Genomic DNA, 26816 nt, shown 5'->3' on the forward strand with positions numbered 1-26816 from the left:
TGGAATAGACTTTGAGATTAACAAGGGCTATAATGTGCTTGTTTGCTCCAAACATGCACACTGTAGACTGTACTTCTACCCACTTTTAAAGGGGAGGGTGCTTTACGATCACCCCAAAGACTATGTTACCCAAATCCTTCATACACATGCCACCTTTGTAGCTAGCAAAAGCATCCTTCTGCTAGCAAAGAGAAAACATGTGTTGTGGGGTATTAATTGCTGAGACCACAAACTGTGTATATTGAGGTCAAAATACAGACTCAAAAGTAATGAAGAGGACTTCCGGTTTATAGCGACACACTGAGCAGACTCACCTCCCGGACCTCCCGGGGATGAAATCTGCGCACCAGCAGAAAGGAGGAGGGCAACGTCTCTCTACACCCCCCCGGATCTTGGTTGAAAGGCTCCTAGCCATGGGACTTTTGAGAGGTGGCCTCTTCGCCAGCGCGGTGCTGGGGAATCGAGGCGCTTCTCCATCCCGACGGTCCTCCTGCTGTGTGTCCGTATGGAACTAGTGATGCTGACCGGGAAAAGTGCTGGAGATCGAGCAGTTTAAACGGAGTTACAGCGAGGTCGCAAAACTGAATATGAACTGTGAGTCGGATTAGAGCGTAATTGTCAATTTAAAAAGAAAGCTCCCACCCCATGAACTAGAAAGTAAAGCGAGTGGGGGAGGGGCCCCTCCCATGCGCATGAACTAAAAAGTGAGCCTAGGGGGGAGCGGAAGTAAAAACGCTGAAATCTGTTGGGAGAGACTTACCAGGGCGCGTATGAGCGTATATTCAGAGACTTTAGCAAATTTTCGGAAAGTAAACAATCCATAAAGATGGCGGGGAAGAGGACTGAGAAAGAAAAACTTTTAAAAGCTAAAGTAGCTGGGAGCCCTTGTCCGGAAGAAACCACCGAGTTGGCTAGAACGTTGGCAGAATCCTTGTGCCCCTTGCTGGATCAGATGACTAATCTCAAGGAACAGCTGTCAACGATGAACCAAAGCATCACTACTCAGCATCTTCAATTGAATGAGACTCTTAAAATTATGGAGCAAACAGCTGAGAAAGTGAAAGAAGTTGACATCAATACTCAAAAAATGAAGAAAAAGGTGCAAAAACTGGAAAAGAAGCAAGTTTCTACAGAAGAACAACTTTTACAGCTGCAAATGGAGAAGGCAAACCTGGTCCTTCGTTTCCAAGGTGTCCCAGAATCCAAAGGCTCTGAAGCAAATGATGAACGAAGCACTAGCCCCAGTGACAGATTTGAAGGCGAAATACCTTATGAGCAAGATGGATGTGGCCTACAGGTCCTATTCCATATATATAAAGAAAAATAATCTGCCTGGAGAAATAGTAATGAGATTCTCGAAGAGGCATGTGTGGGATTCTATCCTGAGAGCGACTGTGGGGTCACCGTTGAAAATTGGGGACAATACTATCAGGATCTTGAAAGATATCCCATTTGAAGTAAGACAAAGAAGAAAGAAATACAAAGATTTAATTCTTTTTCTTCAAACAAATGCAATTGTGTACAGGTGGTTAATTCCAGAGGGGGTAACCTTCAGACTTCAGGACAAAAAAGAAAAGATTGACTCTGTTTCCAAAGCACGGGAGTTTTTGAGAATCCAGTTGGGTGAGCCAGAGGGGGTGGATAAAGAGGAGAAGGACAGCAAGTCCAGTGGCGAGTTGGACTCGGGGTCTTCCGGAGAGGAATCTCTTTCTGAAAAGGGGGCGGCTGCCCCTAAAAGTCCATACAAACTGAGGAAAAGTCAAGATAAGAAAAAATGAAGGCTGAAGGACTCTGAATTGGGCCTTCGAAAGTATAGCTTTCACCCCCCCCCACTCCCCCAAACAAGCCTCCGTCACCCCCTGCGGATCCCTCACTTACCCCGGAAGGCGGTGGGGAGCATCTTCTGGCCTCCCCCGGGCCGCAGCACTCTGACGCTGGCCCGGGAAGGCAGTGGGGGGCTTCTTCTGGCCTCCCCCAGGCCACAGCGCTCCGGCATGGGCCCTGGGGAGGCGGCGACAGGCCTCCTGGGGCCTCCTCGGGGCCACAGTGCTCCGGCGCGGGCCCCGGGGAAGCAGCGACGGGCATCCTCTGGCCTCCCCTGGGCTGCAGCGCTCCGGCACAGGCCCCGGGGAGGCAGCAACGGGCATCCTCTGGCCTCCCCTGGGCCACAGCGCTCTGGCGCTGGCCCGGGAAGGCAGCGACAAGCCTCTTCTGACCTCCCCGGGGCCACAGTGTTTCAGCGTGGTCCCCAAGGAGGCGGCGATGGGCCTCCCCGGGTCCGCAGCGCTCCGGCACAGGCCCTGGGAGGCCAGCAACGGGCTGCAGCGCAGAGAGCTGGGGGCGGGACTTGCTGCCACTGCCATTTGTGCCAGCTCTTGGGCTCCCGGAGCGGCACTCCGTTGCACTCCAGCCCCAAAAGACCCCTGTTGATATGTATAGTCAAAATAATTGTTGGGGCACATTTGAAAAGTGTGATCTATAAATCAAATCTAAAAGCTTTACTAGTTCACGTTGAAACTGATCCAGTGTTTTTTTCAATTCACAGTGTTTGTATTGCTTTCCAACCAGCAAAGCTTCCAACATAGAGAAAACTGTTTACATTGTCCCTAAACCATATCACCCATAGAATTTTACCTAACTTAATGAAAAATATCCTACTATAGAAATATGCCTTGTTAGCTAAAGTGGGGATAATGTGCTATGTCCACAACATATTTTTGTTACAACTGTCATATTTCAGTCATTTTTATTTAAGTATAGTTAATTTTCTGTAAAATGGCTCAGTTGGGTAAAAACCTTTCACTTGGCATTGTCTAAAGGAATTTTTTAACAGGTTATACTGGCGTATAAACTGTTTCTTCGCCTCTTACATCATCAAATTCAGGTTATTTGGCTTCAGTTACATTCTGTTAAACTATATATTTTCTATTGCTTGAGGGTCTCCCACCTGTCTATCCTAAAACACCTGCAACATATGTTTGCTTAACCCTGCAACGCTTTGTCTTTGGAGCCTTAAACAATTCCTCTCGAGATTTCTCTATATAAACAGCTCAGGAATGTGCTTCTCTGGCGGTGGGCATCATGGACTCACACTAGTTATGTCGTTTCAGTGCTGTTTCTTCTTTTGAACATTATTTATGTATTGAGATTGTAGGAATATAAAAAAATGGAAAGCAGAGGAAAAACTAAGTATCACTGTATATTTCCCAACACCATCTTTACCCTTCTTCCTCCAACAGAAGTACAATAATATAGCTAATATAGCTATCTAATTGGGAGGTTTTACTGGTAGCTTTGTATACTTCTTCCTTTACTTACGTCTTACATACAAACAGCCTTACTGGTAAGAGGCATCTTCCTATAAGAGAAAAAGAAATCTCAAAGGGCCTTATATCCCATACTTCTGACCTTGACGGCATGGTTCAATCTGATGTAGCCAAGGTGATGAGCAGAGTTATATTTGCCTGCCACTAGCAAAATTAAATATGCATTTTTCTACTAATCTTACTATTGTTTTAGCAGAGATTGAACAGAAATCCACCAATATAAATATACTTTCATTCCAGAGGGGTGGCTGTCTTGATCTGTTGTAACTAAAACAATAAAGAGTTCTGTGGCATCTTACAGACTTAAAATGTATTGTAGCATGTCCATTTCTGGGGGCCCTCCCTCCACCATGCCATGATTGTCCCCTGACCTCTCCAGGCTGTGGAGTTTTCCTCAGGCCTCAGATAGGATGGATATAACTAGGGAGGGGATTTATAGCACCCTCTGCCTCCTCCACTCAGGGCTCTGTCACTTGCATGCTCTCTCTCAGCTCCCAACCCCATCTCCAGCTTTCAGTCATCCTTGGCCATCCTAGGAACTTCTCTTTTATCCCCTCCCTTTGCCCCGCCTCCCCCTTTTCCCCTTCCAGGGCCTCATCCCCCTGGGCCCAGGTGTAGGCTCCCTCTGGGATGTCTGAATGCAGCTGAGTTGCATGAGCCCTAGGCATCTGTCTCACCCTCCCCAGCCCCACCCATGATAGCAACTCCAGCATCGGGGCCTGGGTCTGCATCGACTCGTCTCCCTGCTCTGACACTTCCAGGAGGGGGACCTGTTGCCTGGCTGATCTGCATGCAGCTGACTTTAGAGGGGAGGAGCAATCCTTCTCTCCTGGCAGGCAGGGTGTTTTTGGGGCTTCGCTGTGGGTCTGTTATCATCAGAGGCCTCTTTACCTCTGTTCTCCCTGTCTGTTGTCATGGTCCATCTCCCACTGTTAGGTAGGTGTTGGGGCACATCTGTCTTCTCTGCCATAGCGGAGTGTTGGGCTCTAGGTTCTCAGGCCCCGATGGTCCCGTCCCACCTTCCCCATTCGGGGGGGGGGGCAGACATGGAGGTTGGCCATGGCTGCAGGGTTGGTGGGGACAGATATAGCATAAGTTTTCATGAGTAAGGGCCAGGGATTCGCCGTCACCTAGTTCATTTCGTGATGTATTTGCACAGTTGCAGTCTTCACAATTGAACAGTTGACAATCCTTGGCAGGAAGGATTAGTTCTTCTGCGTAGTTCTCCTTGCCCTTCTTACACAGGGAAATGCAGATCACCACTTTGGGTCAGGAAGCAATTTTTCTCCAGGCCAGTTTGGAGATCGGGGAGGTTTTTGATCATCTTCTGGGCATGAAACAGCAGTCACTGGGGGTGTGGGGGGGAGCATTTGTGAATTTTCTGCATTGTGCAGGGGGTTGGACTAGATGACCCTGCAGGTCCCTTCAAACTCTATGATTCTATGAATCTTTTTGCCTAGTGTCCAGACAATTCAAACATGCTGAGTTGTGGGGGGGGGGGGGTGCACATTCACAATCACATGCTGCTTTTCCCTAGCTGTTTCCCTGCTACCACTGCCCCATCTGCTGTTTGCCACATTATTTAAACAAAAAAGAGTAACATGTTTAACAATTTATTGATTAGGTGTCTCCCTCTCTGGAGTTCATTAATGGCTGGCAAGCTGTCTGACTCTCAATCAGTTCATGCATAGAACATCATTGTCCTGCTTCATCAGCATAGTATCTTGTGGAATTTTTGAGCTTGCACCAACACGATAAATGCCACCAACTGTGCAGATACAAAAGCCCACATAAGCATTGTAGGTTATTTAAATGATATAGCTTGATTGTGCGGGCTACAGGTCCAAGGAGGATACACTGCAAGTGGATCTGTACTGCACAAGTAAGTTACTTTAATGACCCAACCATGACTCTCTGTAGTGATCACTAGATACACAGGTGCAAATGCTGCTGCAGGCTACAACACATAACACACGTTACTGTATAAGTGTAAAGCTGCTTGGCTCAGCATTTAAGTCAGTTTTTTAACAAAAATACAGTCCAGTCATGGGACTTGACTCACATGTAAATAAGTAGCTTGGTCTCAGTAAGTTCAAACAGCCCATCAAGATTATCAGCATCCTAGGCAAGACCCCACTGTGTCAGATGCATAAGGTTTTCCAGGCAACTTGTTCATCATAATCTTTGCAGTCCTCACCTGTGCACTAAAACAGCTTTCAGAGATCATCTTTCATGGTTTCAGTATCTCTGGCCAAGGATCGTGTTGCCTATAAAAGTAGTTACTGAAACATCAGGTAATCATTATAAATGAAAGAGGATGGTGCTTAATTAAATATGACAGACCTGAGAGCAATTATGAAAAGACCTCTTAACTATTATGTGGTCAAGTGACGATTATATGGGCTAATACTTTAAAAATTACTATAATTTTATGTATTAGAATAATTCTACGCATTAGGATGATATAGCTCTAGGAAAGCAAATTGAAATATATTCCATTTTGCAATGTATTAATTACTAAATTATATGTAACAATAGGAATGAAGAAACTATGCATTCTATAGGAACTATTTCATACATTATATGAGAGCCAGTTTGGTGTACTGGTTAAGTGCGCGGACTCTAATCTGGGAGAACCGGGTTTGATTCCCCACTCCTCCACTTGCACCTGCTGATGTGACCTTGGGTCAGTCACAAGCTCTGGCACAGCTGTCCTTGAAAAAGAGCAGTTTGTGTCAGAGTTCTCTCAGCCCCACCCGCCTCACAGGGTGTCTGTTGTGGGGAGGGGAAGGGAGAGGAGTTTGTAAGCCGCTCTGAGACTCCAAGTGAAGGGTGGGGTATAAATCCAATCTCTTCTTCTTCTTCTTCTTATATATATATTTTCTCAAATTTATACCCCGCCCTCCCAGCCAAGGCCGGCTCAGTGTATACCTAAGATGTTGTAACATCTGGACTCTCCACAGATGACTAAGTGTGGTGATGATCACCATGTGGTTGGGAGAAGTAAAATTGCACCTAATGGCCCTACCCCAAGCTCCACATGTGGTGGCTTCTCTGCACAGAGCATACATGTGTACAAGTTGTACATGATTAGGCAGTGCTTGTGTGATCTGTATCCTGCATTTTTTGCAAGACGCACAACATGCACACATGTATAGGTTCAGTGAAAAGAGCCAATCAATACATAAAGATGATAGGAGAACCTGGAAGAAAGCTTCACCTTCCATCTCCTCATTTTGTTATCTGCACAGGTCTCTATTAATGCAAGGTGTGAACACATTCAATGTGTATTGTACATCTGCAATCACCAGGAAGCCAGGATGGAGTACCATATTTGGTATACATATCAATACCAGAGTTGTTTTTATATGGCAGATGAGCCCCACGTTCCCTATTAGACTGTATCTTATCCCCCATCTTGGACCCTTAAGAGGAGGTAGAAGTTCCTGTATGTTCAATTTCAGTTCTTTCCAGTTGGGATCTGTACTCCATATAATTCCCATCTGCTGGACAACTGAACCCCATAAACACAGATCCTCAGAATCCACATGATTTTGAGTCTCAGTCTTCTGTATGTTTAAAATGAGAGCCAGTTTGGTGTAGTGGTTAAGTGTGCAGACTCTAATCTGGGAGAACCGGATTTGATTCCCCACTCCTCCACTTGCACCTGGCTGGATGACCTTGGGCAAGCCATAACTCTGGCAAAGCTGTTCTTGAAAAAGAGCAGTTTTTGTCAAGAGTTCTCTCAGCCCCATCTACCTCACAGGGTGTCTGTTGTGGGAAGGGAAAGGAGTTTGTAAGCCGCTCTGAGACACCTTTGGGTAGTGAAGGGCGGGGTATAAATCCAATCTTCTTCTTCTAAAATGAAATTCTAGTAGCAGAGAGCTCAGTAGTAAGTGATTTTAAAATTCTGATTAACAACACTAATAATTTGTACATTCAGCTACCTGCATGCATTCCATGTAGGACATAGATAGATAGAATGTACCTATTTGGCTTTTTGTAGAGCACTACATCTGCATCTATTAATTTAAAATGTATTAATTTAATTTAAATTTAATTTAAATTAATTAATTTAATTTAAAATTAATTAATTTGTTATCTTTAATTTTAATTTTTAATGTGCTATCTTTAAGAGGGAAAGTAGTTTAGTGTTCTGTGCCATATATGTGGCTGATCATTCAGACTTGCCACTCCATCTAGTGTATTACACAGAAGAAGAGAAGGTTGCATGTGCCATCTAGTGGCTGCCTCTAATTTAGTCAGGAAAATTATGTTCATTTTACCTCATTACCTGACTAGTAACCTGGAACTGAGTCATAATGTACACCAGTATGTTAATGAGTTAGACAAATAATACAACATTTCAGGCTTCATATGTCTATTTCCTTATTATAAGAACCTGTATGGAATCACATGTGGTTGGTTTTAACCTAATTTTAAACAGTGTTTATTTACTTATGTGAGTTTCAAATTTTGTCTTAGTCACAATGACAATTCTTTTCCTGTAGAGAAACCCAAGACCAGTGATCTACCAATTCCGACAAAATTTAGATTATTACAAAGCATGTGGAGCAGACTTTATGAATAAAACTCGGTAAGTCCTTTTGAGTTTTCACAGAATTAAAAAAAAATTGCTTAGTGAAAGATTATACAAAATTAATTGTATGAAAAAGTATTACTTACTGTGAACAGGTTACAAAATAAATCTGTGACATTTTATGTAAAGATTGTCATGAACAGAGTTTGCAATATGACATCAAAATCATCTTAAGTGATGTCTTCCTCATTAACATGGGCTACAGTTCTAAGCTGGAGCTGGGGTGGCTCAAGTGGTTAAGACGCTGAACTGCAGGCTGTGGGAGGTCAGTAGTTCAGCAGTTCGAGACCCGGGTGCCGCATGATGGAGTGAGCTCCCATCTCTAGTTCTAGCTCCTGCCAACCTAGCAGTTCGAAAGCAAGAAATTGCAAGTAGATAAATAGGTACCACTTCGGTGGGAAGGTAACAGCGTTCCGTGCGCCTTGGTGTTTAGTCATGCCGGCCACATGACCACGAAAATGTCTTTGGACAGCGCTGGCTCTTCGGCTTGGAAACGGAGATGAGCACCGCAACCCTAGAGTCGGATTCGACTGGCTTTTGAGCAAGGGAACCTTTACCTTTACCTTACAGTTCTAAGCACGCAGGAGTAAGTGCCAAGCTACACCTTGATCCTAAACAAACTGGACTCAGTTCAGAGCTCCATCGTCCACTGATGTATGTGTGGAATTCTGGGTTCTACCTTGTTCTGTTCATGTCTGAGAGTAGTTAGTATAAAAAAACGGTCTTCACTAGGAACATTTCTTGACACTGAAAAAAATGGAGGGGCTCCTGCGCATACAGAATCTTTCCTCTGTTTTCAGAAAGATGCATCAGTCTTTTTACAAGCTATCCATCTAAAACAGCTATCCATCTAAAATCCATCTTTAATGCTCCTAGTTCTACCAATATTATACAGTAATGATATATTCTGTTCATAAAGTGCCACCAAGTCATAGTCAACTTATGGCAACCCCCCCCCCATAGGATTTTCAAGGCAAGTGATTAAGCAGAGGTGGTTTGCTTGTGCGTCCCTCTGCAGAGTCTTCCTTGGCAGCCTCACATTCAAGTACCAAGCCTGCTTCGCTCCAGAGATCTGACAAGATTGGCTATGTTATACCATTCCACATCCCTGTAAGGATATATTATAATAGTAAATAAAAGTTTAACAAAATGGTTCCCATTCTTCCTTGTGGGCTACCAGAGGACCAGAATAGAAGGATATACTCTGCTAACTGCTAAGACATTTTTATGGGCTGCTCCACTTACCCACTAATTTACATGAGAACACTCACTGAAAGACACTGAGATGAATGCTTCATATGGTGCTTGTGAGTGCTTTTTCTTTTTTGAGCAGGATATTCCTGGGAAATACCAACATTCGTGGTAAAGAATGCCTACGCGGAAGTCATCCTTCAGGTTAAGAATCACAGTGCTACTACCCTTAGCTGCAGCTATAGTGTCGGTCAGTGTCCTGTTCTGGTTAAGTGCTACTCTGACACACATGTAGCTTAGGGGCAGTATCATCATACTGAGGAGAAGATTGCTGATGTATCTCAACTGGACATATAGAACTTTTTCTTACAGAGGAACAAATGGAGGAGCACTTGCCTCTGCTTGTGTAGGAGAAACCAGTGAGTGACACAGAATTAGTTTATTTGTCATATATTATATCCTGCAAGGACCCAGCAGCATTCTGAGAATTTCCCCATTCTAGTCTTTTTTATATATATATAATTGGTCTTAAATCCCACTCTCCCCATATTATAGGATCAGGGCAGGTTTCAACATATAGTGTCTGCAATTTATGCAAAATTACATTTAGAGCAAATTATAACAATAACATTGACCTGTTATTCAAAACTGCTTACCAACAGCAGTCAGGGCAAATGTTGAGAAGAGTTTTCCTGAAGTTCTCATGAGAGTTCTGCACCCTTCAGATGGACACTGCTATAGTTTATATGGGCCCCGGTCACACGGGAGGTTTTGGGCCAGAAGAGGGACGGATCGGGGGCACAGCAAACAGGCGCGAGTACACCGCAACATCTGGGAATCGGCGTGCACCCGTCCCCGATCCGTCCCTTCCAGCCTAAAACCCGCTGTAAAAAAACCCAAGTAAAAGGTAGCACCAACCTGGAACGGCGCAGCAAGTGCGGCCGTGAGATCGCTGGCGCACCCGTCTGCAGGAGCAATCAAGGCTCCCGGCCGAACTGCGCACACGCACACATGCACAGTTCTGCTGCCTCGCTCTCCCTGCAGTGGCTTCCCCCCTGGCATCTGATTGTGCCAGGGAGCAACTGCGCGGTGGCTCAGGGGATCTATCTGATCACGCCGCTGTGTGTCTCTTTTGGTGTTGCTTTAAAAAGCCGCACTTCGGCCGTTCTTTTTCCCCCGTGTGGCAGGGGGCATGGTTTAGCTAGCAACCATGCATTGGGTTGTAGGTAGTGGTATTCTTTTGGGGGCAGTATGAGGGAAAGGTTCCTGTATTGCCTGAAGCCAGATGGCTATGGCACACCTTCAGTTTCAAAAAAAGTATGGCCAATGTACACAGCACTGAAGTATGAAGACCTTGTTTGGAGAGCAATTCATAGGCCCCTGTTACACGGGGGGGGGGGGAGAACGGCCAAAGTGCGGCTTTTTAAAGCCGCACCAAAAGAGACACGCGACGGCGGGATCAGATAGATCCTCTGAGCCGCCGCGCAGTTGCTCCCCGGCGCGATCAGATGCCGGGGCGGAGCCACTGCAGGGAGGGCGAGGCAGCAGAACTGCGCATGTGTGTGCATGTGCAGTTCAGCCGGGAGCCTCGATTGCTCCTGCAGATGGGCGCGCCGGCGATCTCACGGCCGCACTTGCTGCGCCGTTCCAGGTTGGTGCTACCTTTTACTTGGGTTGTGTTTGTTTGTTTGTTTTGCAGCGGGTTTTAAGCCGGAAGGGACGGATCGGGGACGGATGCACGCCGATTCCCAGATGTTGCGGTGTGCTCGCGCCCGTTTGCTGCGCCCCCGATCCGTCCCTCTTCCAGCCCAAAACCTCCCATGTGACCGGGGCCATAATGAATTAAAATAAGAACTGGGGCAAAACTTGGCCCACTTCACAGTGCACAAAAAGCTACAAGCTTCCCCACTATGATAGGCACCAGCAGCCTTCCTGGTTTGACCTTCCTGAAAGATGCTTGTGCAAGTGCAAGTATCTGCAAGCCTGCTTGAGGCAAAGGTGATGAATTTCCAGATGAAGGGAGAAGACATGAAAGGCAGAATAATGACCTTTAAGTAGCATTTGGGGAGAAAGATAAGAATTTGAGGTTTCATGTGGCAGCGGCAGCTGCTAAGAGAGATTTGAGAGCATATGGCGATGAATGGCATTTGCCCTACTTGTTGTGGCTTCAGCCATGTAAAATTGGACCATGCAAGTTACTAGGAAATCCACTATCCTGTGGGGAGAAATTGAAGACAAAAAGAGAAGCTAACAAAGCAGTGCATCTTTCATTCATATGGTTCAAATTTAAATTACTGGATAGGTTCACAAAAATTGTCCATATTTCATTTAAATCATATAAACGTGCAGTATTTATAGCAATTTTGCTTTCTCAGTGGCTACATAATGAGAAGAAATGTCTTTGAATCAGCTGTCTTTAAACAAAGCATTTTCATCTTAGCAAAAGACTGCAGAGACTGAATTATTGCACAACTTCCTTTAAAAATATACCATTGCTATCCAAGGTCAACGATGCTTATTGTGATGAAACAAAATTGTTTTTCGAGAGACTGGATTCACATCTTGACACTCATGTTTTTAAATCTAATACCTTGCTTTTTAAGTGTATCTCTTAATGACTCTGTAATATAATCAATCCTCATTTTCCTGATGATTGTTGTGCATTTTCCCCCTTGTATCTTGGAGGTTAAAACACAGATATTGATCTTTGTTTAATGGTTGTAATTATTTCTTGCATCCATATATCAAAACATTCAAAGATACCAAAAAGATATACAGTGCTTAATTTGTCAAAGTATCTCCTCCCATTCTGGTTTCATGTCCTGTTACTTGCTAGTTACAGCTGTAACTTAGAAAGGGGCATTCTATCTGAGGACCTAATGGGGGGGGAGTATTTGTCCACTGTTAGTTCTGGCAGAGCAGCCATTTTCCTCATCCTTGGTTTATCCATCTCTGGAAAGCTACTGTCTTCTTTACTCATAAGATAAATCTATGTGAAAGTTATTGATGTGGTCTCCACCAAGAGACAGTTCCTTCTTCTTGCCCCCAAGGGTAAGGAAAGATTTTGTCCTCACTTGAAAAGTATCAGTGAGAGCTGTGATTAATTTTTTTTTCATAGTCAAGTGAATGATAGCTAGTTGCTTCTATTGGAGAAAGTGTATCAGGGACACTTGAGAACCTAACCTTTGCTATGGGGGCTGAAATCACTAGTATAAGAAGTAAGGAAGAAATATTTGTTCCACTCCAAATATATCCCCAGTTGTTGCCACCTTACCTTCTCCCTTGCTAGACAATGGCTATCATGAATTCTATGGAACAAACAGGGAATCTGCAGTGGAGGGAGTAATATATTCCCTGCTGTTCCCCTCATTCTCTCTTTGAAACATTTAGAGCAGAGGTCTCCCACCTTTTTGAGCTTGTGGGCACCTTTGGAATTCTGACACAATGTTATGGGGGCAGCTACAAAATGAATCCATTGCTGTCCTCAACCAAAAGCCTGGTGGAACTGTCATAATATCCCTCAGGGCCCTGATGGTGTTCAGCAAAGAGTTCCACCAGATCAGGGCCAGGACTGAGAAACCCCTGGCCTTGATCAAGGACAGCGGGACATCTTTGGGGACAGGGATCACCAGTAGATTGCTATCCAGAGAGTGTTACGCTCTCCCAGGGACATACCAGAGGAGATGGTCCCGCAGATACTTTGGTCCCTGACCGTTTAAGGCCTTAAAGGTCAACACAAAAATCTTGAACTTGACTCAGAATTCTACTGGAAGCCAGTGCAGCTGGCGCAGCACAGGTTGTATGTGTACCATCCATGACGTTCCTGTCAGGACCCGCACCACCGCATTCTTGATCAGCTGAAGCTTCCGGGTCAGCCTCAAGGGCAGGCCGGCGTAGAGTGAGTTGCAGTAATCTAGCCTGGAGGTGACCATGGCTAAGTCACGGCATGACAAGAAAGGGGCCAGTTGTTGAGTCTGGCAGAGATGAAAAAACGCCAGCCTAGCATTATGCATGACTTGGGCCTCCAAAGTCAGGGAGACATCCAAGATCACACCCAGACTTAAATGGACTGTGCCGGTGTCAGTGGTGCCCCATCAAGAGCAGAAGTCTGTGCCCCAGCCCTGAAGCCCCCAGCCACAGAACCTCCATCTTAGTAGGATTCAGTCTCAGTCTGCTCTTTTTTAACCACCCCACTCCAACACAGCCCCCAGACCCACAGCCAGATTTTGCGGGGCGGCATCCAGGTGGCCACCCAATAACAGATACTGCTGGGTGTCATCAGTATGCTCTGGAAATGCACCAGGCAGTAGACTATGAAACTGATGCCAGACATTATTCTGAAGTTTGTTCTGTGTGAGTACCGCAATCAGGAAACAATCCTCTGGACCTATTTGTATTTCTGTAATGTTATTAGGTGTATTTTATGTTGGTTTTAAAATTGTAAGCCGCCCTGAGCTGCTTTGGCCGGGAGGGTGGGGTAGAAATCAAATAAATAAATAAATATCTTGGAGGTCTATTGGAAATTTGGGGATTTACCTGGAAAACATTGCTTAATCCTGTTGTGTCTTAATTTTTGTCAATTTTTATTGTAACAATTACTACTACTATTCTGAAAGGTTTTACTGTAGCATTTTTTTTTTGTTCTGCTTTGTTTTGCAGTGTCGGTGCTAGGGTTGCACCACTGAACATAAATAAAGTTTCCAATAGCTTACTAAATTTTGGCCGAAAGCTGATTTCCCCAGCCTTGGTTTCAGGTAGTGTTACGGTGCCAGTTGCAGGTAGCAGCAGCAGCTTTTCTTCTTCTTCTGCAGTGCCTATTAGGAGCACAGTGGACCTCTCGCAGCAACAGCAGCAGCAAAGAATGATGAAATCTGAAAGTGTGCCAGTTCAACTAAGCAAAGGTAATGACACAGAATTACTTGTTTTTGAAAGTGAATCATGTCATAAACAACGGGCAAAAGGTTTTTGTACAGATTTTTGGGGTGGTGATTTGAAAATTAAGAGTGAACTTGATTCTTTCTTCTTGCCCCAGGCCATATGCACCTCTCTTCTAAACCTCATTACCTCTCCAGTCATCCTTCCACTCTCCAGCTCCTACCTATAGCCTCATTATCTTACTTGGGTAGCATTCCTCTCTCCTTTCCCCACGCCCTTCTGCTTAATTCCTCTGGCTGCTGCATTGTGTCTCTTTCCCCTCCTTTCTGATAGGGGAAGTACACACACACAAAACCTTTATTGGCATGAAAGCACAAAACATCATGGAAATACAGGAAAATACTAAGATGCATCAATCATTTACACTTGGCTATTCAAGCCTCGTCTTCTGATTGCATAATATAAAAATTTTGCAACAACCTCCATTATTTCACAATTAGAATTAAACAGAAGAAAGTGAACAATTGAGTCATCAGAGTACCAGCTCTTACCCTCTAGAAATTGAGTAATAAAACGAGATCAGATATCCCTATAGAGGGGGCAATGAAGTATGGTGTGTGTAGTGGATTCTATATCTTTTAGAGAGCAAGGACAAAGTCTGTCTACATATGTTATCTGGCGGTACCTCCCTAAAAGCACCTCTGATGGCAGAACATTAAAGCGTGCAAATATGTATGGTCTGCGATGATGTGGGGCTGTTAAACTTGACAGATACTTCGCAGTAGAGCCCATGTCAAAAGTCCCCAACCTACTTGGGGAGCATCTGCTGCCTGCGCGTTCCCTAAATTCTTGCCTTTCGATGTTGAAAAATCTTTGTTTAATAATAGCATAGGCTTGTTTATCTGAAAAGGGGGCTAAATAATCTGGGGATATTCCCATTGTAGAGAGTTTCTCCTCTACATATCTAAGCCATGGAGAGAGATGGGACTCAGTTAACATGTGAGTAATAATACTTTTAGTTTTAGCATGGAAATGAAGGGTAATCCTGTGCAGAGTTACTCCAGTCTAAGTGGGCTTCACACTTGAGTTTAGTGGGCTTGATTTTAGTGGGCTTCAGACTGCATTAACTCTGCAAAGGATTGTATCACGGATCCTCCTTGTCCCTACCTCTCTAGGATCTTCTTAAGCTACAATTAGTGGATAGTGCACATGGACTAAAATGGCATGGAAGACCCAGCCTACATCCAGGGCCATGTTTTCCTCCATCCTGATGTCAGGAACTTTAGGCAGGTAATCCACACACCCAGGCTTCTTCAGAAGATAAGTGTTTATTATGGTAACGCAGAACTAAAGTACATGTATACAGCCTGTGTTAAGAATGACCTGTAATAAGATGGCTACTAACTTATAGAATATTCAAACACCCCCCCCACCTGAAAAGCCAATGAAGTTTTCTCTCACGCGCGGGCCCTGCCAGCAAGCAAGCAATTTTGCACCTAAAGCAGTTACAGTTCCCAGGCCTGGAGAATTACAGAAAAACATCTTCAAGGCTAATGTGCAGATAGTGGCGCACTAGGCAGAAAAGCGCTGAGAACGGGAGGGAGATAAAATACCCCCTCACATTCCAACACCATGACAGGGCTACCTGACATGCTGCCCCTCCAAAGATCTGCCCCCCGGCTTGTCCAGAAAGCGGCAATGGAAACGCTCGATAAGGCGAGGAGTGGAAACATGGTCTGCCAACACCCACTCCCTGTGTTGTGGACTGAAATCCACCCATTCAACCAAATAGTACAGTTTATTGCGCCAAAATATCACCAACTTCATGATATTTTTTGCCTCCAACGATAATGGGGGGTGGGCAAACAGTTTGCGGTTGCCAAGCATTAGTCCCAGGATCACGACGGAGAAGGCTGAATGGAAAACAGCATGTAAGTGCCTTAAATTCTTAGGCAAGTCCACCTCCACAGCAACGTCATTGATCTTGTGGAAGACCTTAAAAGGACCAATAAACTTCCACCCCCAATTTACGTCTGGGCCGTAGGTTCCTGATGTTTTTGGTGGAAATGTATACAGAATTGCCAGGCTTCACTTCCCATGCCTCAGACTGTTTCTTATCGGCCTGGGACTTATAGACTAGTTTAGCGGAGTCCAAAGTCTTGCAAAGAAGGGGCCACACGTCTTTTAAACGTTGACACCAGTCGCCCACCTCCCCAACCGGGAGAGGCCCCTCCGACAGAAACGGGATGGGAGGTGCCTCATAACCATTCACAGCCATGAACAGGGAAACACCAGTCGATGAGTGACAAGCATTGTTGTAACAAAATTCAGCTAAAGGGAGGAGACCCTCCCAATCGTCTTGCTGGTAGTTTGTGAAACAGTGGAGGTATTGTTCCAAGGTTTGATTAACCCTTTCCATCTGGCCATCACTCTCGGGGTGATAGGTGCTACTGAGGCCTCTTTTGACCCCCATGAGGGACATGAGCTCCCCCCAGAACTTGGAGACAAATTGGGACCCCCGGTCGGAGATAATCTTCCAGGGTAGCATATGCAGGCGGAAGATATGTTGAAGAAATGCCTTGGCCAAGATGCGGGCCATAGGAAGGGTTTTAAATGGCACAAAATGTGCTTGTTTGGAAAACAAATCCACAACCACCCAAATGACAGTTTTTCCCTTGCTGGGTGGCAAGTCAGTAATAAAATCCATAGAAATGACCTCCCAGGGCCGTCCAGGGGTAGGCAGAGGTTGTAGCACCCCTGGGGATTTACCCGGCTGAGCTTTGCACATAATGCAGGTTTGGCATGATTGAACAAAAAGCGATAAGTCTTTTCTCATTCCAGGCCACCAAAATTGTCGTTGGAGGAGATGAAGGGATTTGACAAACCCCAAATGGCCGGCCAGTTTGTTGCCATGAACCACAGACATAATTTCCCCCCACAGTGTCAGAGGAACGAATAATTTGGCACCCTTGTACCAACATCTGTATGGGTGCTCCACCACCTCCCCCTCCTTGCTCAGTTCCAGATGGTCCGCCTCAGAGAGCACGGAAGCAAATTTCCCCTCTCATCCAGATGTAGAGGCAGAGTCAGGAGGGGCTGAGGTTCGGCTACGTGTCACTACAACACCTCCCAACTGTGTAGGCATGAACATGGAGTCAAGCACCCCCTCCCGCTTGCTGTCGTGTTGCGGGAGGCAGGACAAAGCATCAGCCAGAGAGTTCGCTTTCCCGGGAAAATGGTGTAAGGTGAAATTGAACTTGGAAAAGAAGTCAGCCCAGCGGAGCTGTTTGGCATTCAGATTGTGCGGAGTGCACATAACTTCCAAGTTCTTGTGATCAGTCCACACCTCAAAAGGGACCCAACCAGTGGTGCCAGGTAGAAAGCGCCAGCTTGATGGCCTCCGCTTCCTTATCCCAAACCGGTCAGTTACGCTCAGCGTCATTGAACTTCCGGGAAACATACGCCAAGGGGTGTCGTTTCCCATCCTCCCCCTCCTGAATGATCGCCCCCCCATTGCAACATCAGAAGTGTTGACTTGCACAATAAACTTTTAAAGTTCGTTTGGGTGGGCTAACACCGGCTCAGAAGTAAACAGATCTTTAAGGCACTCAAACGCCTCCTGGCAGTCATTTGTCCACACAAGCTGTGCCCCGGGCCGAGTGCACTCGGGGCCTTTCCCCTTAGTTCTCAGCAGATCCGTGAGCGGTAAACTCACCTGGGCGAAGTTGGGGAGAAAGGACCAGTAAACCAAGGAATGCTTGTAATTGCCTTCTGGTCCTTGGCGCCTCCCACCCCACCACATCGCGCACTTTGGCTGGATCCATTTCTAGCCCCTTGTGCGAAATGTGGTAATCCAGGAAGTCAATTTCAGATCGGTGAAACTCACACTTAGAGAGTTTTGCAAACAGTTTTAAAAATTAAATCTCCAAGAAGTAAAACATTGGCCTCTGGATGCTCTGCAATTAGATTTACTATATAACTCTCTAGGGAGCTCCAAGCTTCATCTAATTGGAATTATAGTGAAAGGGGAGGAATATAGACATTTATTAAAATCAGACTGTTTTACTATGCAGTACTATGCAGAACTATTGTGATCTGTTATGCCAACTTCTCCAGGAAATTCCTGGAGACCCAATCCAAGTTATCTACCAAGGAAAATTGGGTGTTTGTGGCTGTGCGTAAGTTCTATACCAGTCTATACAGAGGTCGGATGGCGAATGAGACGCTCGGCTATATCCCAGGAAGTGAGACAACACGCTAGTCCTTAAATAAATGTTGTCTTTACTAAAGGTTTTTCATCAGGCATACAAAATCGGAATCACACAAATTCATACAAGCTCCTTAGTTACAAAAGTACATTAGAACAATTACAGCATAGAAAATAACAAAAGCATCAAAATGGGGAAGACACAATGGGGCACGGCTATACTCATCTGAGGTCCAGCTGAGGAAGAACTCCCCTCCTTGGAACGCTGGGCAGCCGAAAGCAGCAGCTCGTGAACTCCAAGGCACACAGGTAGGACCAGCCAAACCACGTGTGAGCTCTCTGGGTCGCGACTCCGGAGAACTTAAGTAGTAGAGTCACTTGTAGCACCTTAGTGCACTGCTATGGGAAGGGTGGGTTAACCAGAGAGACAAAGGAGAGTTTCTCCTTAAATAAACTCTTTTTGGGGCATGTGCTATCCAGCCATAAACTATCAAACCCGTCCTCTAAACTATCACTACTGGATGAAGAGGGGGTGACGAGGGGATGACGCTCTCCTGAGGGGTGGTGGCAATATGCAGATCCTACTCCTACATCAAAGGTGCCTTTTGGCAAGGTGTGAATCTTCCGTTCCCATGGACACCTCTTGATTTGCAGATCTGGTTCCTGCTCCAAAGCCATAAACGCTATTGTCTTTAGATCTCCAAACCAGATTAAGGGAGTAGGGTCACTTGCTCTTTCCATTCCAAGAATGCCGGGGTTCGCTGGGGATTTTCCACAGCTCTCCAAGTGGGTGCAATGGCGCGGTGTCTTCTCCATCCCAAAGAGTCATGGGATACATTCCAGGGACGCACATGGTCCGTATGTGCAACGGCAGGCCCAGGCCAGCCTATTTCTAGGCAAGCATGAGATGCAGAACAAAGCAACACACAACATACAGCAATCCCTGAATACACAATGCATAGGTATTCATGCTAGAGACACACATAAGCAGCATCACCACTATACAGAAATACAAACATAAGCTCATATCGTTACACATAGCTCTTGAGTCAAGGGGGGGGGGGGGTTCTCTATACATTTAAACTCCAGAGAGGCTGAGATTAATATTGCCAGACCACCTATCAACCTCAGGAAAGGAATTCACCCAATGGCAGGAAAGCAGCTAGTAAAAATATTTTGTCAATATTGTTATTAACCCAAATGATACATCATTCTGTTTAAATTGCAGGGGAGTTATCAATAAATAATGATCAATTATTTATACTTCCCTCATTTTAAATATATGCTCTTGCTGTTATGGAATATGTATAAATGAAGCTTAAATTAAGAAGTTTACAGTACAGTCCCCCAAAATTCCATCATTACCTGGTCTCTAATGTCACAAAATTCTTGTCCAATCAAGTATCCAGGAGCATTTTTGTCGTTATTACTATGTAAACACCTGTTCTGTAAAATAATGAACATTATTCCTAAGAGTAAATTAATTATTGTTGTTTTCTTACCAAAGCTGTAGTTCATTGATTTCAAGAATTCTTTAGAATCTCATGTTCTGTGTGTGTTTGAGAATGTGGCCCAAAACTGGAAGGAATTAATATCCTAAAATAGTAAGAAAAATATGCTAAAGACATTAGGTTTATGGGTTTCACAGTTCTTAAAACTAGTTCACTTCTCTTTATGTTTAAAAACTGTGCGTTTGAAAGACCATCACTCTCTTTTCCTCATTTTTGTTTATAATCAGTTGGAAGATCTGTTCTGTTATGGTAAAGTTTTTTTTAACTTTATTTACTAGGAGATGTAGTTACAGGAAGTGATCCCCAAGGGTCGGTTCCTGTCCAGAACCTAAGTGCTGTCCAAGCCACAGTTGCTACAGCAACTCATGGTATGTTTCTGCCTGTAACGTCATTGGGGATCCCAAAGGCCACTGATTTCATTTGTGGTGTGTTCATTTCAAGTGTTTGCCATATATCATAATACCACTGAGTGGCACTGTTGTTTAAAAAAGAATAAACTTCCTTTCACTTCATTCCAATAGGGGACATGTTAATCAATGTGGTTTTGATACTTCGTGCAACAGTTTCTCTAAAACCTGAATTATGTTGTTTTTTCTTATTTTGCTTCATCTGTACGTGACAGCATGCTGTACATGATTTTAGGAATCTTGGATTTTAAACTTCTGGACTGTATCTTATTGGTTCAGGAGATAGGCAGACAGACAGACAGACAGACAGACAGACAGACAGATGGATGTTTAGTTAAGTCTATTTTTTGAAGTAACACTTTTCAATTTATCCATTCTAGTTAATTTAGTTCAACAAAAAACCAAACTTCATTCTGCAGGTTATTATTTCATCATATTTTCCTGCAATTTTTGTACCTTTCTCTTCTAACACAACTACATTTTCACAAGTGATCAAGGTTTCACTTCCTTACGTGAGCAGTTATTGTCAAAGCATCTCCATTTTTTCAGTGTATTTTCAATTGCCTTCCCTTTGGGTGCAGTCCACATCCAGGATACTGGGGAAGGAGTTCCAGGTCCATAATACTGAAGCTGAAACCACATTTGTGCTTTTTAACATTTTGTATCTTGTTGTAACTGGGTTCTTGTGACCTGACTTCGACTTAGTCACACATCAGCTGCAAGGGAACTCATTCCCAATCGCACGAGGCCTCAGTTTGGATAAAGAGGGACAACAATGCAGGGGGGATTCACCTCCCAGTGCCGTTTTCCTGATCTGCAGTGGCTCGGGGGGGGGGGGCTGCATATGTACAGATGGGCTACATGTGCAGTCCCCCAATGGGGCAAACAGCAGCACCCAGAGGTGTTTCAAATCAGAAAACAGCACATGGGAAAGGCTGAAGCACCTTGTCCCACGTGCACTATAGTCCCTCCAGTTCCAAATTGAGACCCTGCACCCTTGGGACATAAGTTGACATGTGACTGTATGAGTCAAAGTGAGGTCAGAGGAACCCAGACACAACACATTAAAAATCATAATGTGTCATGGGCCTAGAAGAAAGTGTACAGAAACCAAAGGCTATTTTTTAAGAATCTAGGGATTCAACTACTTGCCAGATGGTATAGGCTACTGAGGTGTGAGAACAAAGGAGCTGTGGAATACCACAATATGTCTGACCAGGCTCAGGGAAGTTATCTGTATTTAATAAATTTAAGCGTGGTCCTTTTATACACACTTGGTAAATCCTCGTCTACTCTTAGTAAATCTTCCTCTTAGTGGTAGTATCTCAGCACTGCCAACCATCCTACAGGCTATGTGAGAGAACAGAGAAGGGAATTCTGCTTAAATTTTAGCTCAGTTGGTCAGGGAGATTTCACAATCTTGTTCAGGCCAGCATAGTTTCTTTGCTCTCAACACCAAACACACTGTTAGTACTAAATAACACAATATTATTTATAATTCAGCATTTTAAACATACACACTCATGTATCCAAATCTGGTAAAAATACAGCAGTACCTCATTCACTGTCACTGTTCTGTTGAATTTTGACTGATCCTTGGTTAAGACAGCAGCAGGATTTTGCATTCAGCAGAAATCACATGGCAGAACTAGTTGCGCTATTTGCCCGCAAATTGGTTTCCAGTTCTGGTTTGCAGGTGAAGTATGGCTTCTGCAAAGCCTAGTTGACCCACTTGGGATGTAACAGCAAACTATAGAACTAGGAAGTGCAGCAGACAATTGAATGTGCAGGGAGTGGGAGCAGTATCCACCTGGAGGAACTTTTATGTAATGCCAAACCATTGACAACTTGTGTGAACCAACCATCTGCTCAGTCCATCTCCTCCTCTCCCGTGTCTCCACCTCTCTTTGGGAAAGGCTAAACAAAAGCTGCCTTGGAGCTTGTTTATGGATAAGCAGATTGGCCATTGGCCTTGAGAGCATAAATATTGTAGAAATAGTAATTTGTACAGGTATTAAAATATCTATCCTATATAGCTATGCCTCCAAGTACAGAATGTTCAAGCTTCCTACGTACAAATCATGCAGTCAGTTCCCCCAGCTGAACCCTTTAAAACAGGTTTTTCTCATCTGAGAAGGCAAGTGGTGCAACAAATCTTGTAATCGCTATTTATTTTCAAGAGAAGCAGCCAGGTACTTTGGCTCATGGTAATCACATGAACCAGTGGCTTCAGGAATTTTAAGCAGACCTCTGGATATAAAAAACAGACCATAGTAGACAGCAATTCTTCACCTCATTTGACCTGCGAACATACAAACATAATATGAAATATGCCATTCAAGTAGTTTGTCCTTATTTTCTGAAACCTTAGCTGTGTAAAGGTGCAATACTTTGATCAGCCTTTTTGTTGCCAGCTGACCTTCTGTTATTAAGTCTGCTTGTGGTGGACTAGTTTTCATAATCATGGAATTAACTTTGCATTACTAAGAGACCTTAAATAGATCTTTACTAGCATTCTGCTGTTGCATGCATAAATGAGATAACATTGTTCCATCCGTATGTTGAATTCTGAGCCAATAATCAAATACTTTCTGTAACAATTTTGGCCTCAGCACAAATTCCCCAAGCTGTAATCTTTTAAAAGAGGGATTAAACAAATTCATGAAAGATACATCCATCAGTGGTTATTAGCCATAATAGCTAGATGAAATTTTGTGTTCAAAGGAAATATAACAGGACTAGAGGGTTTTGTGTGTGCACTTTTACCATTTTTCTGTTTGGGTGCCTCAAACCCTTTTTTATCACCCCCTCAAACGGAGACCCACCTTACCTCCTTTGCACACATACCCCTCCTTCTTGCCACTTATTTATTTATTCTTCAAATTTCTACCCTGCCCTCCCAGCTGAAGCCGGCCATCTTTGCTTGCCTTGGATTTTCAGACAGGATTATTGTTTTGTCTTTTTATTATTCTTTCCTGTGTATTTAAAATCCAACTATATTTTCAACCTCCCAAAAATATGTGCTCAGAAACACTGAGGCTGAAAATATCTTTACACTTCTAAAAATTATTTTAGTCAGACAAGAAGAGATTGAGGGGAGTAGAATCGGTAGAATCCATGCTAAAGAAGGATTTTGTTTTTGCAGTGGAGCCAAAGGCATGCTTAGTGCCTTTTCCTTCCCCTCTGATGGCAGCCCCCCTGTGCACCATACCGTATGCCATTCCTGAGGGCCCCAGTGATGGACTACACTTAAAATGCTGTTTTCCTAATGCAGCAAAATCAGAGAAGGGAAGTGAAAGTTAACTCTGCTCTAGAATGTTGAGCTTGAGAGACAGGCTGCTCCTTTTCTCTGATTGGCCAGTACCAGTCGAAGAAAATATAAGATCAGCTATGTGCTAAGGGGAGAGTTAGATCATTTTGAGTTCAGTGGCAGTTACTGTTCAGTAAAGTAAAACTTCAGCTACAGGAGTAGATGTCTGAAGAGTCTGACAAAAAGTCTGTCAGACAGGTTCACCTTTTGAATATTAACCTGTCAGACAGGTCCACCTGCTCTTAGCTGTGTTAAACATAACCTGAGAAAGAGTTAGATCTAAGAAGTCAGAGTCTAGTGTCAGCCAAAGCTGATGTACATTTTCACACAGATGCAAAGAACTTGGGTTTAAGATTTTGGCAAAGAGTGACTGGGTAGCAGGCTGAAGCTCCCAAATCAGGCCAAAAGGAATAGGATTATATTTTCAGGGAAGAAATATAAGAAGAAATATAATTGGCACTGAGGCAGTCCCTGATCTGTTGTGAAAGGAAACGGTGATAGACTACTCGGGAAAGAAGACATATCGTGATTTCAGAAAAGGGGAAAGAATCTGATACACTAAAAGAGTGACCTTTCCAGAAAACCCGAACAGTTATTAGGAAACTATATGCAGAAACATTGTAACTGAAACCAAAATATTTAGTCAACCATCTCTCACTGATAAGAACCAAGAATTTGTAAAAATAAGCTGCTACAACACCATATTGTCTGAAAAATATACTGTTGTACCAACGTTTTCCTCAGCCTTTCCAATTCCTGACCACCCCATAAAATCTTTATTATTGTTCACTGTTATACAGTCTCCAGTGCCATTAAAAGTAATATTAAAAACAGGGCTTTTTTTTTTCTTCTGATAAGTTCCTGGGCTGGGCAAAAACCAAATTAGATTCTGTCAAAGGGTGGGACATTCCAGTTTATAAAGCCACAAATATTATCATGCTACTAGGGGGCTAGCTCAGTACCTGAAGGGAACTAATAATTTTGGTGGGGAAAATCTGCGTCATAGTGGGGAGAGTAAAACGGGGTCCATCGTAGCCCCCAACCAACAAAAATGGCTTCCTAGGAAGGAGGGAAAGCTTCATTCCATGAGCAGTTCCATTCATGGTTCTTAAGATCAGCATTCAGGATAAAATCTGTACATGAAAGGGCTGATGTAGAAGATTAAAGCTAAATTCTAGTTTGTTGAGTAATCTCCAAGATATTTGTTTGCACTTTCTAAAGCCATAAGTGATTACTTATACATCTGTTGCCTGGGAGACTGCTTCTGGGTGTTCTTTTTCTGAGATTAGGCGCTCCTAGAGATCTAAAGGTTAAATAACTTGATTAAAATTAGCATTTTTGGAACAAAGACCTCAAGATTCCCTCCCTCGTTTTTGTTCCCCATATTTGGTCTGTTGCCAAGGTACACTAGCTCTCCCAGTAAAGCACTGGAAACAGCAACTATTTCCTGTAAAATTCTTTTTCTATATTTTTAACATTTTAAATTTACAAAAGATGGGGAGTTTATTAAAGGTCTCTTCCATTAACTAGTATTGCAGATAGATCAGTTCATGGAAATAGAACTCAAGACACTTTGCCAAGTTGCACTTCCTAATAACTTAAACATTCCCATATGGGAGTAAATCGACAAATGACCAAGAACCCTAGGCTAAACACTTACAAATCTCATTTTATAAAGTTTGAAAAACTAAAGGCAGAGTAACCAACATGCATAAGCTTACAATTATACTCAGGAAGCAAATGTTAAATCTGGCAAAGGTCAGCATTTCTTATATTATGCACAGTTGAAGGGCTTTGTTCAGCATCATGGCTTTTTGCTGCAGTTAAATTAATGTGTGCACAATTACAAATTATATGGACTTTGCACAGCCAGTGGTCAGTCTTTATGCCATCCTTCCTTCAAAGAGTTCCGAGCAGGATACATGGGATTTTTGTTCACAGACTCTGTGCAGGCTCACTGATGGGTGTGCAAAGCATCATTTGGAACTTTCTAGACCAAAAAAGTATTTTGATCCTTGCAGTGGTCATTTCGTAGAAAAAGAGGTGCAGGATCTCATTAGCATAACTCATTAGCATAACTTGTTTGTATATGCCACACACCCTGACATCACCAGAAGTGGGTCAGAAGGCAACACCCACCACAGGCTCCAATGGACTGTTTTGGATTGCTAGCTACGGGGGGTTGGGGAACGTGCAGATCTGTCCTCGCAGAGGAGGGAGACCTTGTACCTGAATAAAACTTGGTCTTAAAGGTGCCACTAGACTTTTGGACCAGGGGGCCGGGGGGGGGGACTCTGCAACTTACGTGGCTGCTTCTTGCTCTGACTGAGGGCTGCTGGGAGCAGGGGTGGGGCTTGTTGCATGTGGCCGCCCCCTGGGCTCTTTACTGCCAGAGCTCCGCTCCTGTGCACTCCTGCAGGAAATGACCCCTGGATCCTTGACCCCCATTCAACTTAAGGCTCTAATTCACATGGCTATGGCTATGGCTGGACCCCTGGATCCTTGACCCCCATTCAACTTAAGGCTCTAATTCACATGCCTATGGTTATGGCTGTGTTCCTTCTAAGTTTTCTTCCACCCACTGCAGCAACAACATCATTCGTGACTTTCTTTTCAGCCATGATTACTTGTTGCAAACAGCCTTTCACCACTTTAGCTAGCTTTCTACACGCTGGTAACTACACCCAAGCCCCCTAAAGTCATTATTCCACTGCCACATCTCAGTTACCATGTGCCACTGTGTTCTTTATCTGCACCATCTCAGAACACCCATAAGAGGCACCAATGCACCCAGATCTCATTCCTCCTCAGTATTCAGAAATACAGACATAGTTCCACTCCAGAGTTTTAAACTTGTAGGCTAGGGACAGAATCTAAAGCCTCCCACTTGACGATGGAAGATTATTTAGCTCTAAAATGGACAATGCACGGACTGTGGCTTATCTAATATCACCTGATTACATAAACAGACAACAGCAATTTGTCTCAAGGCAGCAACGGATCTTCTATATGGTCTCTGTGCAGACCACACACTGGGTTTTGTGTCAAATCCTCATTGGAAAGCCTTAAAAAGCTTTAAAGATAGCCTCTTCTGTGCGGAGTCTTTCTCAGCTCCATTGAGCATGTGACTACTGAGCATGCTCAGAGCCGAGGTAGACCCCATCCCCGCTAAGTTCCTTTTTTTCCACCTGTCAGTTGGACATTTTTCCTTGTCGCTCTAAGATAGCCGTTTCTATTTAATTCAAGTAATATAAGAACCTTCTTTTGTAATACATTAATCAGTTTGTTTTCTGAACTGAGGGAGCAACATATGGGACAGGCTCACTTTTTAAAACAGTGCTTTAAATGTAACGTCCACGACTGTTGTTTACTGTGCCTCGGGGAGGATC

General features: G+C 44.0%; 1 protein-coding gene across 1 annotated transcript in view; it reads left to right on the plus strand.

Moving 5' to 3' along the window:
• LOC107106825 (TBC1 domain family member 5-like) overlaps positions 1-26816 on the plus strand; it is a 107896-nt gene that overhangs the window by 32830 nt on the left and 48250 nt on the right. The window contains exons 4-6 of the mRNA XM_015407036.1: positions 7838-7923; positions 13777-14018; positions 19989-20078. Of these exons, the coding sequence (XP_015262522.1) occupies positions 7838-7923; positions 13777-14018; positions 19989-20078 (418 nt within the window). The remainder of the gene's footprint in view (positions 1-7837; positions 7924-13776; positions 14019-19988; positions 20079-26816) is intronic.

The sequence above is a fragment of the Gekko japonicus genome, unplaced genomic scaffold (assembly GCF_001447785.1).
Source record: "Gekko japonicus isolate JY-2015 unplaced genomic scaffold, Gekko_japonicus_V1.1 scaffold2063, whole genome shotgun sequence".
In the NCBI taxonomy this organism is placed as follows: Eukaryota; Metazoa; Chordata; class Lepidosauria; order Squamata; family Gekkonidae; genus Gekko; species Gekko japonicus.